Source organism: Apaloderma vittatum, unplaced genomic scaffold (assembly GCF_000703405.1).
Source record: "Apaloderma vittatum isolate BGI_N311 unplaced genomic scaffold, ASM70340v1 scaffold2799, whole genome shotgun sequence".
In the NCBI taxonomy this organism is placed as follows: Eukaryota; Metazoa; Chordata; class Aves; order Trogoniformes; family Trogonidae; genus Apaloderma; species Apaloderma vittatum.
Genome location: NW_009735641.1, coordinates 111,272 through 128,698, shown reverse-complemented (window position 1 = coordinate 128,698; position 17,427 = coordinate 111,272). Strand labels below are relative to the sequence as shown.

Below are 17,427 nucleotides of genomic sequence, written 5' to 3'. Positions count from 1 at the left end.
AATATATAGTAAAAAAAAAAAAAAAGGGTAGTAAAGCCAGTAAATGCAGTTTACACTTCTTTTACACTTCTGCCCACACCATTTCACCCTCTGACATATCAGCACAGTTTGCTTTTCAACTTACTGCTATGCAACAAATTCAAACAAGTTTCTAATTTCCCAAAGTTTTTCTAGTTTAGGAAGTTAACTCAAACATGACCTTAGCAATCCCAGAGCAGAACCAGTTACTTCCAGCTTGAATCCGGCTGTGGCACTGGTAGAGCCTCACCACAGCCAGTAATGGGCTGAGTCAGAGTTTATGTCTGGGAGGTAATTGAAGATTCTTCAGAAACATGGCTGAATTTGAAAAAGAAAGCACCAGAGCCTTATTACAATGCCAAGATACCTCTGGGTCCTGGCACTATGTCTTCATTTACATGTGAATAGTCAGGCATGACATACATGAACCGAGAGAGCTGTTGTCATAAACATAGGTAGAAAGAGTAGCCTGACTTCACTAAGTTCCTATTTTCCAGGACTGTCTCAAGAGACGGTAGGACAGTTGGTCTTCTTAATGAAGTAGCTGATCTGGAATCCGAGTTCAGCAAAACTAACCCTCCGCTCAAAAAAATACAAAAAAACCTTGAATCTAAGCAATTAATATGTCACCAAGACATATTTTACGGAATAACACGCAAACTGGCGAGGCAGAGGGAGTATCTTCCTCCTCCTTTCAAAGGGAATTCTGTTTTTCCCAAAAGAAAATTCAAATCAAATTACACTGACTTTAGATTCAGTGAATGTTTGCACACGCAGTATTATCTGCATTGTGAACACTCCACTGAGATGCAAATATTTGATTTATATCATAGATTCACAGAATGGCCAAGGCTGGAAGGGACCTTAGGGATCATTTAATCCAACCTCCCTGTCATGGGCAGGGATGCCTCTCAACGAGATCAGGCAACACATGGGGACCGAACAGGAATTGAACCCACGACCTTGGTGTTATCAGCACCACACTCAAACGACTGAGCTAACCAGCCCCCTACATTTATATACTTCAGTTCTACGTGTTTTGTAAGGTGTATCAGCAAGCACAGTAATGCAAAATAATTAGAACTTCGTGGTCACTTTATCCACAAAAAGTAATCAGGTTTTTATTTTCAAGTTTGAATTTTCTCAAGTCTGGACTCAGCATTAAAGTATTTGCTCCTCAAATTAAGCAGAAATGATTGGCCAACTCAAGGCTAAAGGATGACAAAGGAAAGGCAAATTTTTAATATAAAAAGTGTCACTGCGGGTTTGAGGTTTTTTATTGTTGATTTACTGCTAGGGGATTTGGAATCTAAATTTCATGAGGACGCAGCGTCTATCTCATTTTTAACCTAACAATGTCAGAAGCACAGTGAAGATGGACGTTATGAGAACGTTACAGGTTTTGCTGTTGTTCTCAAAAAGCAGAGGGGGGATATTTTTGCTTTGCTTTTTAAACAAGGGTGATGAAGATGCACAGGGGAGGAAGCAAGTTCACAATGCTGGATTAAGACACTCAGAAGCATCCAGTTGCTCTGTCTTCAGTACCCGGACTGAAGCTACAACGCTCTGTGCAACTCTGCACAATGCTCCACTCCTCCTCTGTGCAAGGCTGCAGAGTGGAGCTCAGTTTTAATATTAGTAAGAAGGGGCTTGCCAACATGTGCTTGCTGACTGAGGTAGGTCTCCATTACCTCACTCTACACGACCCCTTTACAGATTTTATCCAGGAAAGCTTTTGAAGATATATTTATCTTTAACCATGTGAGAAATCTCACTTACGTTAATGATTGTGCAACAAGAAAAAGTAAAAATAAAAATGATTAGTAGTCTGCTGACAATTATAAACCCTCTTCACTTCCCCTCCCCCCACCCTTTTTCTTAGAAACTCATTATTCCAATGTTTATTTTTACTTTTGTAAATTTAAGAGTGCAAGGCTAAAGGCAGCCACAGTCTGAATAGGTGGGTGGGTACAGGATCTTTACATACATACATATGACCTGACCCACAGCATGAATGCCACACCAGGCAGCATTAGCAGGAGAGATACAGCTCTGCCAGCCACAGTAAATCTGTACCAGGACAGTAAGGATTATGCACCTTTGCAGCATTAAACTGCGTAAGGAGCTTTGAGAAACCATCATCATCTCCAATCTGCCCTCCCTCTCTTCCCTGACTCCTTCTCAAAAACTCTTTTGTCACCTCTCAGGTTTACCCATGTCATTCTCAATGCCTGTAGGTGCCGAAATCTCAAGATGTTTGTGGGGTTTGAGGCCCTGCAAGCAGCTGCAGGTTAGTTCTAACTGTCTAATCGGGGTAACATAACCTCCAGAATCCAGCATGAATGACGTGTGTGGAAGACAAGCAGGGGGGACAGAGATGAGAACACAAGAGTTCTTGCAAGCAACTGGGTCTGGGAGAAAAAGGAGGATGGTTTTCTGGAGATTTCTTCTGGAGTGACCTTCTAGCTAACAGCCCAGGCCAGAGGGAGAACATTTCTAAACCTACAGCAAGAACTGCCATTTGCTCAGAGTGAGAGGAGAGCTAACAGCTCCACTAAACCTCATATCTCACAGGTTTCTCCTATACTTGCTTATGGGTATCCTGCATTATGCTAGCAACAAACTACGTCAGATACTACTGGTCCTGACCTCCCTGGGGTGACCCCAGAGCTCAGGTCTCGAGGGACCAGAGCTGGTCCATTCAACTCCTGACCTCCAGGCTTCGTCTCTGCCAGCCCCAAGATAGGTTGCAGTCCAGCCTATCCCTATTTCCCTTGACAGAGCATCTAGGGTTTAACCTCCCTCCTCTGGAGATCAAATCTGCATCCATCGCAGAAGCAAAGCTTTAAGTCACCATATTGCAAAGACACATTATAAACAGTACCTTGACATTTTAGTCTAAGAAATTAATATTTCTATTTTTAGACCACCTCCAATGCAAAGTCCCTCTCTCTATGCCACCAACACAACACTTCTCTTAACTCCTCCCCACCCAACACTAAGAGCCCCTATTCTCAGGCAGGTCAAAACAAAAGACTTGCAGTGCTTCTGAGCCCAGCAACTATGGAGACAGAAGTGGGCAAAAACTGGTTAAAAATACCAAAATTAAAAGCAGACAGAATTCCCCAACCTCCAGAACATTTAAAACCCACCTTGGTCTTTCCCAAATATCTTAGAAATGTTTCAAGCCGACCATGAGATCCTACAGGTAATATTTCAGGGGCTCCTTTCAACATTTGCTATGAAGCATCTTTTGATGCTCCAGACATATCTTCCTAAGGGTTAATATACCAAAACAGGAAGAGGGGGAAAAAAACACACAAAAGCTGTATAACTTCTTTCCGTGGTATGACAAACTCTCTGCATCATATTCCAAAGTGTGAGATGTACAATTTCCATTCTTAAGCTCAGTTAAAATGTCATTAAAAAAAGTACTAACCCTGGGAACTGCTTGATTACTAGTTTATCAGATCAACATTAGCAAAACTGCCTTTTTTATGTGCTGCTTACTTTCAAAAAAACCCCTACCATGCATATTTCAGCTCTCCCTCTCCACACCCCACACCCTTCTGCTGCTGTCCAGCTGGAACACATCAAGGGTCTAGAAGCCAAGTCAAATGTTGACCCCACCCTCCTCCATCCATTTTAAGGCACCTTCAAAGCCAGGACACTGATCTAGTTCAGCTTAGCCAACGACGCCAGAAAATCTGTTATTTAAGACTTTAGTGCTGGGTTTTTATAACTGCCCATTAATACAAGCTTTGATGTATGGTCAAAAAATCCAGCTGTAATGAGTTTCATCAGACTGTAGTAACCTTTCTTCGGAAGGTCTTTATTACTATACCTTCATAATCTTTGGTCCCAATGCTGTTTTATAGTATCATTCTTACTGAACTGTCTTAGAAAACAACACTGAGAAACACTTAACACATATCGTTCCCCAAAATTAAAACAAAGATCCATTAATAGTTTTCTAGAAGACGCTTAACACCTACAGTTTTAATAGGAGTTTGCTGTTAAGAGTATGCAGGCAATAGTTGTGTGAACCAAAACAGAAACCAGTTTTCCTGACAAAAACCTTGAGAGAGGATACGAACGGATTTTTGTAAAAGGACAACTTACTCTGTTGCTCCCCTTTGCAGAACGCAGCAAGGAAGAAAAAGGGAAAAAAAAGAAATTAGATACATTTATTTTACATTCAGTCTAAGTCGTACGGTTCTGGAAATAGCTCAAAGCAAGTGAGGAACTGACTCAAAGAGTATTCAGTGAGTCCTTTGGTTAGAGAGCTTCCAGGGGAGCACAGGACATTCGCAAAGGATTTAAAACATTCGGCGAAGTTGTAAATTCATGCTGTTTTTCAAAATTTCCTCTCAGACAAACATTCTGATTCCAGTTCTGCTTCCTTCAGTGTAAACCAGGAGCAGCTCCTGGGAAGTCAGTGGACACAAGGCAGAAGAAGATGAAGCCTGAAATGATCTAGGGATGGGAGGGAAGCCAGAGGGATTTTCATGCTGTGGTAATACTGAACTTCCAGTATGCAAAGCAATCCACTAAACATGTCTGCTTACCCTTGCATGACAGCCACTCCCTACGACATGCCAATGAACGGAAAGTTTTGTGACCCAACGCTTTTTAAAAAGCAAATATTGAACTTTTAGATTAGTAATAAACATAAGGAGAAGATGGCATTAGGGGAGAGGGGAAAAGGAAAGGACAGTGTTAGCAAGGTAAAGTGTGCAGAGCAAGTTACGACAAACATACGTGCTGTTATTTTTTTTTTTAATGGTAAGTTTTGCCATAAGCTGGCATGAACAGTGTATATTATACAGTGGGAAGTCAGCCAAAATAAACACCAGCCTGCAGTTGAGAAATACAGTCTGGAAAGGTTAGTCACAAAGCTGCAGTTATTTTTTTTTAAAAAAAGGAGGGGTTTGGATGCATCAGTCCAGAAATCCAGCAGTAAAGTCAGCTGGTAAATGGATATCCCGTTTCAAAGTGAATTGGCCACAGTGTGATTTATATCAAGCAAGCTGACTTGCATATGGGTTGGAAAAATAAAAACACTGATTCACTGCTATCTGGGTGGCTGTCAAAGCCCACGTCCTGACAAAAGCAGTCTCCTGGGGGAAGGAGGTGACTGGGCAAACCGCAAAAGAATTTGGGGGCTCATAGAGCGACACTGAGGGGTGATTAAAGATAGTTAACAAGAGAACAAACACATGACCATGAGTGTGCATCCCCACGTGCAGAGGGCCAGGAAAGGAAGGCAAAATGAAGCAAGGGAATGGAGGAATGGGCTGATATCTGATCTTTGATTTTTAACATAATAAGGTTTGTTTAGGGAAAAAGAAAAATTAAAAATCAACCACCCTGGACTTAGTTTACGGGATTAAACTAGTAATAGAGACTTCATATTTATGGCACTAGGTACTGAGCCCCATTACCACGTAATCACACAATTTTAAGTGACAGCAACTAAACAGCAGCAGAAAAATTAGTATTCTTAGTTGAGAGATTTGCCCTAGATGAGAATGCAGAATAAATCTCTTCAATTCAGTAACAAATTCCTACTTTTCCTGTCACTGCAGAAAGAACCCAGCTAGGGGCAACTGTGTCGGGTTTTCCATCAGCGTCCTCGTCCACAAGCAGCAGAGCTGTTAATGAAAGCACACAGCTTAGCTTTCAAATTCCAGGCTCTGCACACCGCTCTGGCAGTTACAGAAAGCAGGCCAACTCCACCACTGCAGTACTCCAGGTTTACAGCACTGTTAATCTATTTTTCATTTCTAAGCAGCCATTTTCCTACTTCTGGTGCCAAAGCCTCGATACTCAAAGTTACCAGCTGCGAGCTGCACATGAAAAAGAGCGAGAAAGTCAGTCTGGGAAGGGACTTGGGTGCCCCTTTGCCTTTTTAAGTCTGAGATCACAAAATTGTGGGGAAGCACTAAAGTAAATGCAAGTTGCTGCCATTTCCTGGCAGTCTCTCTTACATAAAAACACTGTCTCTAAATCTTTGAAGGAGAATAAAAGACTGGGGGAGGTGTTTAAAACTATTTTACATTGTCAGAGGAAGGCGTGAAACCGAGGAGTATGCACAGGATTTTAATGAAACGCTGCTGATTTTTATTTAAGTTCAGCAGTAGCTTCTAAGGTACGCTGGGCCTTGGAGTTTTCCCTCTGCAAAATTCAAAACTCCAACAGCAGACTTGCAGCCCACATTTGGACCTCTTGTCCTGTAGGAACAAAGTACTTTGCAAGACTAGAGTAGCATCAAGCATCTTTCCTGAACAGCTTGATAGACTACTGGGTGAATTTCAAACTACAGGGGTTTGGAACAATATTGGAATGATAATATTCACTCTTTTTTGTAATGTAAAGATACCTCCAGCTCAAAGGAGAACTAAATTTTGACTTCCTTCTACCTTCTGTCTTTCAAGGAAGTCTCTCATCTTGTATCTAAGACTTCTTTGAGGGATCATTTTTAAACAAAACCAAGAATTCTTTATAAACATATTTTGGATACAACAGGAAGACAGAAGTTTAGAAATCCTGGTGAATTTGTATCTGAACTGTTCTTAGAGATTCATCATTATTATCAGCAGCAGCAGCACTGTTTATTCCTATAATAACTGGAGAATTCAGCAGTTCAAGGGAAGTTGAGGGTTGCTTGCATCAATAGCAGCCATAGAAGATGCAGACAGAATTATACTGGAAGCCACAGAGATATCACAAGTGTAAGTGAAACATGAGGAAGAAAAAGATGAAGAGCAAGAAGACAGTAAAAGACCCTGAACTCAAGGGACCTGGCTTCCCATGGAAAACAAGCATTAAAAACAAATTCCACCAAAATCAAAGCATCATTTCACAGAACAGACCTTCCACTGAAGGAACCTAGCAGATCAGCAGACTTACTGAAGAAAGGTGAACCATGCATTAGAGAAATTTTCAAAGCTCACATGACAGATATTTTGCTAGTCAGCCTTCTCTCTGGATATACCCCCTCAAACCTTCACTTGATATTAAATAACAACATAACTAAGTCCAAAAAGCATGAAATGGTAGTTGGGCATATTCTGCTTCCTGCCTTTCTATCTTTTCTGTTAAATCAATAGAGGCTTTTTTACTGTACCCTCTTCAATTTGCTCCACATGATTAGCTGAGAAAAAATGCCTTTGGAAAGATTTAGCCTGTGTTTCATATACAAAAACCATGCAGTGAATCTGTAAAATAAATATATACGATTGCCTGGAATGCTTCTGTCAGTTCTGTAATACAGAGCTTGAGGGAATAAACTCTTCAAAGCACATCTTTACCTTAGAAGACATCAACAGAAAGAACGAAGCTCAGGAAACCCCAAAATACTCAACACACTTACTGCACAGATTCAATAAAAAGCATTTTGGAAACATTGAGTTGTGGTTCTTTTTTTCCTTTGTTTTAATACTGAGGTTTGACACATAAATTGATCTTAAAATATTTCATTATGAATGTTTTAAAATTACCACAGAAGAGTACAAGGAAAAGGCTACCATTTCTTGAGATATCTGCAGATGTTGTTTTCCCACATGATACAACTGGTTTTTTCTGACTCATACGGAGCAGCTACTAGAAAACCAGTGAGCTGTTTAACTTACTGCGGATTTATCAGGATAGACACCAGCTCGTAGCAGAGATGCCTTCCAGCTATCCACCTCCTCTTGGGAGTCACAGGCTAGCTCAAGGAAACGGTAATCCTTGTAAACATTCCTGGAACAAAGAGCACCACATTGTAAAACAAGCATTTTACTACTCTGTATCATGTACACAGCATTTTAAATTAAAAATCCTTTGGTATCAGAAATAACTTGGTAATTGTTTTGGACAACAGAATTTATGGGACAGGTGCTTGCTTAATAATTGCATGAAGTACTTAAAAATATCTTAGAATGCTACAGCAGAGCCCTGGAAATAATAATCATCTGAAAGCACCGTGAAACTACTTAAAATCAATTTTCCAGCTTTTGCCAAAATGAAGCACTTTTAGGTAAAAAAAAAAAAAAAAGGCCATTGTGATGCAGAGGAAAAATACCTACGACACACCAGCAGAACCACATGTCTTGTGACCAACTGCTGCTGTAACTAAGAAATACTAAAATAATTAACAATACAACATTTTCCCATGTTAAGTTCTTTAAGTGCATTATACACCCTTTTTAACTTTTAGACATCAGCACTAAAATGGGAAAGAAAACAATGATAATCACATATTTCAAACAAACAGAGATCTGTGATGTATGCTGTCATAGTCAGAAAACTGAGACGTTTAAATAACACCTCTTGCAGGTAATTCACATAATTACATAAATACAGCAAATCACTTAATGGTAGAAAAGAGAAAGGAGGAAAAATATGTATGCAGGAAGGTGATACTTGTAAATTCTCCAATAAACAGAACAGAGTTTCCCCTTTTGTTTTAGCCATTAGTTTCCAAATTCAAATTCTATATACAGACTAGATGGCTGTAAATTTGTCAGCCAACAGGCTTTTTAGGAAAGGCCACAAGCTTAGCTGACAAAGGTTAGGAAACTGCATTTTGCTAGATCTTAACAGTTGCACAGGAATCAGTCTTCCATCGCAGCCAGACTGTTTTCTTTCCTTAGCAAGCTATGGAGAAGGGGGAGTCGGGGTGGAGAGGAGGCTTAATGGAAATTACTAACCTTCAGAGATGACAATGACAATGGGTTCTTTGGTTTCATTATGCAACTACAGAGGTCATTTCTGCAGTCTATTTTGAGAAAAATCAATTTGAATACACTGTAGAACCAGGAAATAAAGCTATTATTACCACTGTGCCTAGACAAATTTCCTTAGTATTCAGGGGCTGGCGGGATTTCACTGTCGTACTGCCGGAATACGACTGACGATGTAATTCTCACTCATAGAAGCGCTTCTCCCTTACCAACAATGTCACCAGACAGCTCCTAGCCCCACTTTTGGGGGCAGTCTCAGGAAACAGATAAGTAGAAAAACTATTATTGAACAGTAAGTGTTGATGCCTGAGCACAAAGAAACCACGACACCTAATCATTAAATTATAAACCCTAGAGCCACAGTATGGCAACCAGAGTATACCCACCTCTGAACAGAGGAAAAACAGGTATTTTCAGTCGGCTTATGATTGCATTCAAAACTGCAAAGGATAAAGGACATGCTTACGTCGGTGACATAACTCTCACCAATTTCAGCGGCTCCATCTGAGCTGCCAGGCAGGCGCGCTCAGCACCAGGCTTGCAGCATCTCTCGAGTGTCCAGGTGGGCGATGCCAGCAGAGCACGCTTTGGCACAGGAATCAGCCCGCAAAGGGACAAAGAGACACTAACGGGTCAGGTGCCATAGTTTAGGCAAAGCCACTGGCAGTATGAATGATTGAAAGCTCTTCCCTGACTCCAAATGTATTAATCCTGCCTTAAGGCAAATAACCCGGATGACTTCCTCAGATGCTGTTACCTTAAACCGATGACAAAACACTTGAATTTTATTCAATTCACAATATTGTGGAACTCCAAGTCAACAATTACTGAACAAAACAAAGAACTCAGAAATAAAAAGACAAGCAAAATAAAATTGCTAGAGAAAAAATGCTTTAATTTATTGTTAGGAGAAACTTTTACTGAGATAAGATTTTTGGCTAAATTAACTAAGCAGCTATAACTTTGAAGAAATAGGAAGCTGAAATGGTAAAAGGGTACTCTCAGAAAAAAATAACTAAAAATAACAAGAGAGCGAATTAAGGCTGTAAAACATAGCGATAGGGAAATACTTATCTGCAAGAGCAAAACAACATAACACCAGCTTGCGAAAACATTTTTTCAGGACTGTCATGTTATACATTAAACCTTTTGGCATTTTGTGACTTGCTACGTCAAGCACGGCTGTACAAAGAGGCATTTTAACCAACCACTTTGAACAAATGGGATCTGGCAGTCCTGCGTTCTTGTTTCCATAACAGGACATTTCATGGGTCCAGGGACACCTTACAGCCAAGCAGGTGATGTCTCCGGCTCTCCAAGGCCCCTCTCCCTGTAGTATCCATTTTAGCATAGGTAATCTTAGCTCACTGCCACCACAAAAGACACAACTTTCAGCCTAAGTGAGGAACTGAAGGACATACACACTGAGACAGAACTCGTAGGAAGCTTACAGAAGGGGAGGTAAATGGATGCCTGCCTCCCAAACCAGCCTTCTTGCTACTAGACTTCATTTGCCTCCCTTTCTTCCAGAAAGGCTGACAGCCACAAGAGCTTTTCAACGGAAAAAAAGCCAAAGTAACTTCTGAAAAGAGTGTGCCCTTCTTCTGTTACTAGTGGAATCTTACAAAAAGATACTAACATGTTTTACTCATTAAGAATCCACTGGCATCCCATGGAAAGCTGTAAAAACGTTCTTGAACACAATTCAGATTTTCTGTTTTGTGCTCTCTTCCAGTTTTTAAAATTGCTGAAGGTATCGGCACAGAAACAGTTACTACTCAGTCCTCACCTACTTACTCCATACTTAATACAGTGAGGTCATGGTCTCCCTGGCATCTCGATAGCGGCTAAATGGGATGTTATACATCAAAAGAGCATGATATAATACAGGATACCAAGAAGCAAAAAGATGAACTCTCAACAATACAAATCCTGTTGATAGTCAGGCATCTTTAAATCTAAGAGACTGTAGAAACAAAACAGATACAATAAATGGGAATATGCCTGGAAGTACAATATGTGTGCCACATTTCCCTGAAGTATTTAACATTTTTTAGATGTGAACACATAAACAGGGAAGCTGTGTGCAAAGCTACATGCATATACCACATATACCCATGCTGCTTCCTCCTTTAGAATCTCATTATTGTAATTTAATATCCTGTAGATTACATGAAAATATCTCTATAGTGGCATTACTAGAAATGAACATACAACTTTATTTCCAGAGTGAAAAACACAAAGGGTTACCATTTGTTTTCTGTAGATTTTATCATACTTTAGGTAAATAGACCTCAAGAACTGCATTCTGAAAAAAAAAAAAACCCCCCACAAAATAATTGCTTACGGAGATTAGTAGATAATTGGACTAAAAGCATCATTTTCAGCTCCAGGACAGTGCCATACTCAGGAAATACCTTCTCCAGGCCAGTCCAGCAGACAGCCAGCTGTAACTTAGCTTAACCACTAACTTCTTCACTTTATTATTACCTTTGTTTCCAGCACACTGAATTCCTTTCCTCTCCATATATTTCAGGGCCCAAAGAGAATTTTCTAACGCAGAAATTACTTTTACATTGTCTGTAGGCACTTCTTTAACCTCTCCCATTACGGAAGAATCCTAACATGAAAATGAGGGACTAGAGTAAGGTATTTGAAAGTGTACAAGAGGAAACGGAGAAGTGTCAGCTGAGTTTGGAAACTGAGCCCAGCTACAAGTTACTGAGATTCCTGTTCAACTAGTCCTGAAGCCTGGCCTGTCAACATTGCATAGAGAAGGTTTGATTGCCTATCATATAGCAGGAGTGTACGATCCAGGACCAACAGCTAGATAAGACAATTGAAAAACACGAAAAACAAACTTTCTAGTTGCCTGCTACGGTGGAGGTTTCCCTCTACAGAGGCTGCAGGTCAAAACTACTTGCTATCTGAGCAGACTCAATGGCTAGAATTTAAGATGCACTGTATCTCTTGCAATTTCTTGATACTACAATCAGGTTAAATATTTATCTCCAACAAGCCTGGAAAGATTTTAAGGGCAACTACTGTAGACACATTACAAATCCAGTTAATATGCATGCATATATATTAACGCATATCCACATATTAACCATACGCATAGAGAGCTTTTAGATTGAGTTGGATCTGGAACATTTCAGTAGACAAAGAGGTACTGTATACGCATGTAATTGTTTTTGTGGAGAGAAAAAATACAAATCAAGATTAAATGAAGATGCACTTACACTTGCCAATATGGGAGGAGACAGAACAGCAATTACAGACCAAGAACACCAGTGAAATTTTTAAATTGTGTCTATAAGCCACTTTAATCCTCCAGGAAAAACACAAACCCCATGTTTAAGTTCAGCAGTCGCAATGAAACAAGCAAAGCTACTCACAGACTGAAAGATAAAGGAATATCTTCTTTTACAGGGATTTCAAACAACTGTGTTTATCATCTCAAAAGATTTTTTGGTAAATGTCTGGTCTTTTTATTAGGGAGCAAGCAGAATTAAAATGAACATCAGAAATCTAGAACCAAATGCAAATTAGCCCAATTTTATTCCACGAAAACTACAAAAGATTCAATTCTTAGATATTTCTTATTTGATTGAAATTGAAATCATACAGAATATACATTTCATACATAGTCATCTAAAATTAAAAAGGGAGAAAATAAGAGCATCCAGATATTCCAAATATACATGCACAAGTGGGAAAGATAATCCTGGATGAAACTCTACTGCACGTTCTCTACTCAGTGAACCTGCAACTCCACTGTATACAGCCTGCTTACTCAATCATAGTCTTAGCCTACCATTTTAGACACCTATAATTCCACAATGGCTGGTTTGAATATATGTATTATTTTTCATATAAGAAAGCTCTACTAGAAGCTCTGCAAATCTTATATTTTAAAGAAACAAAAAGGATCATCTGCTCTGAGTTAACAGCAATGACTAACATTTTCTATCCAGGCATGCCATTTCAGATCAGTTCAATGTGAATGTTAATTAAAATTAATTACATGTGTCTCTCGAGACTTTTTCATAATATCCAGAAACGCCAAAGAGACAATCTCTCAGACAATGTCATGAAATAATAGGACTTAAGGATTTTACCACCTAACTCATGTAAGCGATCTCCCAGAAGGATAAAGAACTTTTCAAGTTCACACAACACAAACACACACAAACCCAAACAACCCTAAGGTGAAAATGAACAGAAGATATACCAGTAGAGCCAAGCCTGGACAGTGAAGTATCTAGAGTTCTATACATAATCCACAATGGAAATGCAGCCAAAACTAACATCGCATAGGCTGAAATGGGCAGTAGTTACAGTAACTGGCACTAAATTATTCCGTAACTCCCTGGAGAAGAAGGTTTGATCATTTTCGTGGTGCGGGATAGAAGCCTGTTTTGGAACCTGCCTTGAGGCCACACAGACACAAAACTGCTCCCAGCTGGCAGTCCCTCCTCTCGCACAGAGGGTCTGCCCTGGGCTCCAGCCCTGTGCTGCTCCGGACGGGGCAGCGGGACCCAGACCTCGCGGGGTCATGGTGAGCAAGCTCTGTCCTGCAGGCTGGGTCAAGTTCACCAGCCATGACTTAGCTCCATGTCTCTGGTAGATGTCACGATTCAGATCCCACACTATCACTTATGGAATTTTCTCGAAATACAGTGTAATCAACATATTTAAGGTATGAGTCTGGCACTGCTGTTTCATTTCATTAGGAATCCCTTTTTGCTCTGTAACACCAGTTTTAAACCTCACTGCCTGCACCACCTTTCCAACATACTATGTTTCACTTAACATACAAAGAATTCTTGTCAATAACGACAAAAAGGAAATACTCCTGAAAAGCCCCAAACTTTTCTTTTTCTTTTTTTTTTTCTTTTAGATGAAATGGACATGGGGGTAAAAGCTATTTATTCCTTGTGTTTGTGTATTTTTCCTATTCTTAAACATTGTATTCACTGGCATCTTAGAAATTTATTTACAGATGTTAGTAGCCTTTTTCTGGATTAAATTTGTGGTGTTTTTTAAGTAAATAGATTCTCAGTCTTCCATTTCTAAAAGAGAGGGCTCTGAATAGCTTACAGTCCAGCTCTTCCTGGGGCTTAGTTTCTGAGTAATTCAAAAACAGTAACTAAACATACATTTCTTCTTAGGCTTTCTCCTTTAGCCTGGCTCCCAGCCAACGCCTCCTCTGACCCGGTCTCCTTTCACTAGTTCCCTTTATTTTGGCTCTTGCCCAATTTCCTTTATATATAGACAGCAGTTAACCAGTTGCTGTCCAGAAGAAGAAATTCACTACTTAAACCTCTAGCACATTTGCAGTCACAAAGAAGACTTCTGCTCCATCCCATTCTAGAGCACTCAGCCAACCACAACATGCACCCAAATTAAAAATTGTCCTACCTTTCTCTTAGTAGACGTAGAGTCCTTTCCTGGGTCCTACTAGACAATACAGTTTCTTGTGCAATATGATTCCTGACAGCCACAGTGTACTCAGGAGCCAGTAGCTAAAATTTATCACCTGGCAGTTCTATTTCCAGTCCTATCGTGTGCCCCTAAAACTTTCTTTCGCTCACCCTCCTTTTGAGATTCACCTGTTTCTCAGATTAAAGATCGGTTTCTACACTGAGCCTGCCCCAGACAGTCAGCCCTCACGCTGCAATGGTAGGTTCTGCCACACTGCTTCATGATTATGGAGGAGCATTTAAGCTGTTGGAAATCTAATCTTGTGAAGGCAAACAGGAACTGTTCTGTGCTTCAAATTTGTTCCTCACATCCCCCTGTCATACAGAACAGAAGGAAACAGAGGAAAACAACTTGGCTTCATCTGGATTCTGATTGGGCAGGAAAGTAGAAAGCAGGGAGACTTGGTGGCATCTTCTTCTGCAAGGAAGGGAGAATTTCACACACTGGTTCTTCTTCTTTGACTCCAAAGAAAAGAAAAAATACTCTGAAGAGGAACAGAGCTTACTGAATAAGAAAGTCTACTGATAAGAGATTCTCCACCGGGCAACTCTTCCTCATTGTACAGTTGCTACTCCCAGGATTAGTAGAACTATAGAATGGCCTAGGTTGGAAGGGACCTTAGAGATCATCTAGTCCAACCTCCCTGTTATGGGCAGGGACGCCACCTCTTGACTAGACCTGGCAACACATGGGGACCGAGCGGGAATCAAACCCACGACCTAGGTGTTGGTCATTGTTGCCAGCACCGCGCTCAAACCACTGAGCTAACCGGCCCCCTAGGAAAAGCCTGAAAATTCACCAACTCAAACAAGACTTCAATCTACTAATATTTTATAACCCCCAAAATCTTTACCTAGTATAATCTCTTCTCTCTCAAAAGAGAAATAATTCACCTCTCTGGAGTTGGAAGGGAAGCTTTTTCTCCGCTTGTAGCAAAAGAAGAGAGTTTTTACTCATCATTTCTCCTTTACTTAAAACAGAACTGGTATTTGGATGAAGTTGTAATCCAGTTATACAATTTATTGACCAATAAATTGGGAAAAAAGTGCAACTACTCTACTGCAGAGGCAATGGATTACTTCAGAATGACACAGAATCCAGTAAAACAGTGCTATGTGGATACTGTAGTCAAATGGGCAACATCAGGAAAAATGACTGCTTGCCCTTCTTAAGTAGGGAGAGACTGTTGCGTAGATGCTAAAGTGAAGCACATTTAAAACTATAGTTCTTGTCTCAGACTACAGTACTTAGCTAAAAGAAAAAGCACCAATCAACAAATCAGTGAATAATTTTTACTGGAAATACGTGGTGAATAGGCAAAGTGTTTGGAATTAATTCCTAGAAGGAAAGTATACTTTCTCGGATGGGCAGAATTTTTGTTTGTTCTTGAACTCTGCACAGGAGTCTTACAGATTCATCAGTGAGGACATCACAGGTTGGTCTACTATGTGTATCAGAAGCAGTGACAAAAATCCTCTCTTCCATTCTTAGCTCTACCTAAGAAAGTTAATCAGCGGCTACATCTATACAACTTCACACTATGTTCTACAGCAGTGCTGCAAACATTAGGTTTTTTCCTATGGTATAATTATTTGAAAATACTTTTAATGTATTTGATCTTTTTTCCAGTCTACAAGACTTGCCAACAGTTTACTGTGGAGGAGAGAAGGATGGTAACAATCAACAGACCAAATAAATCAAATAAAATAGCACTCGCTTTCTTGACAGCTTTGGGTTTTGAAACATAATGCTCGACCCTGCAGCTCCACTGCAGTTACTTAAAGGCAGATTCATATAGATGAACACAGTCAAAAATGATCCAGGAGTTAAAGGACTTAATCTAATATACTTTAGTATCTAGAGCTGCTAAGCCAAGCAAACTAGAGGAGTCCACCTCCAAAGGTCTTTCATGGTGTCTATAAATTAAGTAGATGAGCCTATTCAAAAACATTAACTAAATTACTTAGTCTGTTGAAAAACAGAACTGCCCCCATTCTTTAAGCAATACTATATCTATTTCACACCAAGAGTTTTCCTTCCCCCCCTTTTTTTAAAATGTTAATTAGAAACTAACAGGAAAAGAGTTTAATTATTTCACAATGAAGTCTTTTCATAAACATACAATTACGTTCATTTCATGAGAATTTATCTTCACCGTGAAATCAATCGTCACAGTCTCCATTTACTATACATTACCAAGTCACATTTGATCCCTGTCAGAGAACTGTTGACTTCTGCAGTAAATCAAAATGACAGATACTGCTAGTTTCCTTCTGCATCTATCCCTAAGCCTCAGCTAACTCAAGATGGTTTTTCCTTCTATGCAGCAAAATGAGCATTTTCCTGGTAACTATATTTCAGAACTGGAAAGGTTTTCATAAATGGAAAAAATGCAGTGCATAATCCAGGAAACTATTGAAATGTACAGTATCAGAAACATATGGCTGTAGCAAATATCTATGCAGTGAGGGGCTGGGAACGAAAAAAAGAACAAGCTTAGTAAAATTCTTCTCCTAAAGGGATTTTGCCTGAAAATTCAAATACTTTAATTGAACATTAAGAAAGTTTTCATAGTGGACAGGAAAAAATACTGCAGATTATGGAGGGAAAAAAAAAAAAAGAGATACAGAATAGTCTCCATGCTATCACGGAAGTTGGAACAGATGATTTTGCCTTTGTTCTTTAATGATCTACATCTTAAATAGCAAAATGATTCCATAAGCAGAACCCTCAGTTGGCAAACTCAAAAAGAGAAAGACTATATCTTTCCCGACTGCTTTTTTTTTTTTAATTTACAAAAACCATCATCAGCACACACACACCCCCAAAGAAACCCCAAATAGCAATCAGAAAACTACATTAATTTAGAAAAGCAAGCCCTGTTCACATACACCTCTTCAGAAACCAGAAATCGATGGATAAGCATAAAGTAAAACTATAAGGAGACTCGTTGTTTCAACAGATCCTTACCGACTCCCTTGCTTCAGTTTCCCTAAGAATCTGGGACAGGGAACACAGTCCCCACTTGACAACCAGATTACTCTACTCAAGCTCCACTATTCCTGCTTCTGCTCGCACAATCTATGAATTTAGGAGACAGCGGACAGTGACACTCAACTTGTTTTGACCAATTTGTGCCAGCAGGCAGACTTTTAGAAAGATCAAAAATCAGCTGTTTTACAGTAACAGAGGA

The 17,427-nt window shown here is 39.8% G+C and overlaps 1 protein-coding gene across 1 annotated transcript in view; it reads right to left on the bottom strand.

The window, feature by feature from the left end:
• LOC104279373 (dynamin-3) overlaps positions 1-17,427 on the bottom strand; it is a gene marked incomplete at its 5' end in the record, with an annotated part of 154,307 nt that overhangs the window by 41,909 nt on the left and 94,971 nt on the right. The window contains 2 exons of the mRNA XM_009876641.1: positions 4,141-4,152; positions 7,653-7,764. Coding sequence (XP_009874943.1) covers positions 4,141-4,152; positions 7,653-7,764 — 124 coding nt within the window. The remainder of the gene's footprint in view (positions 1-4,140; positions 4,153-7,652; positions 7,765-17,427) is intronic.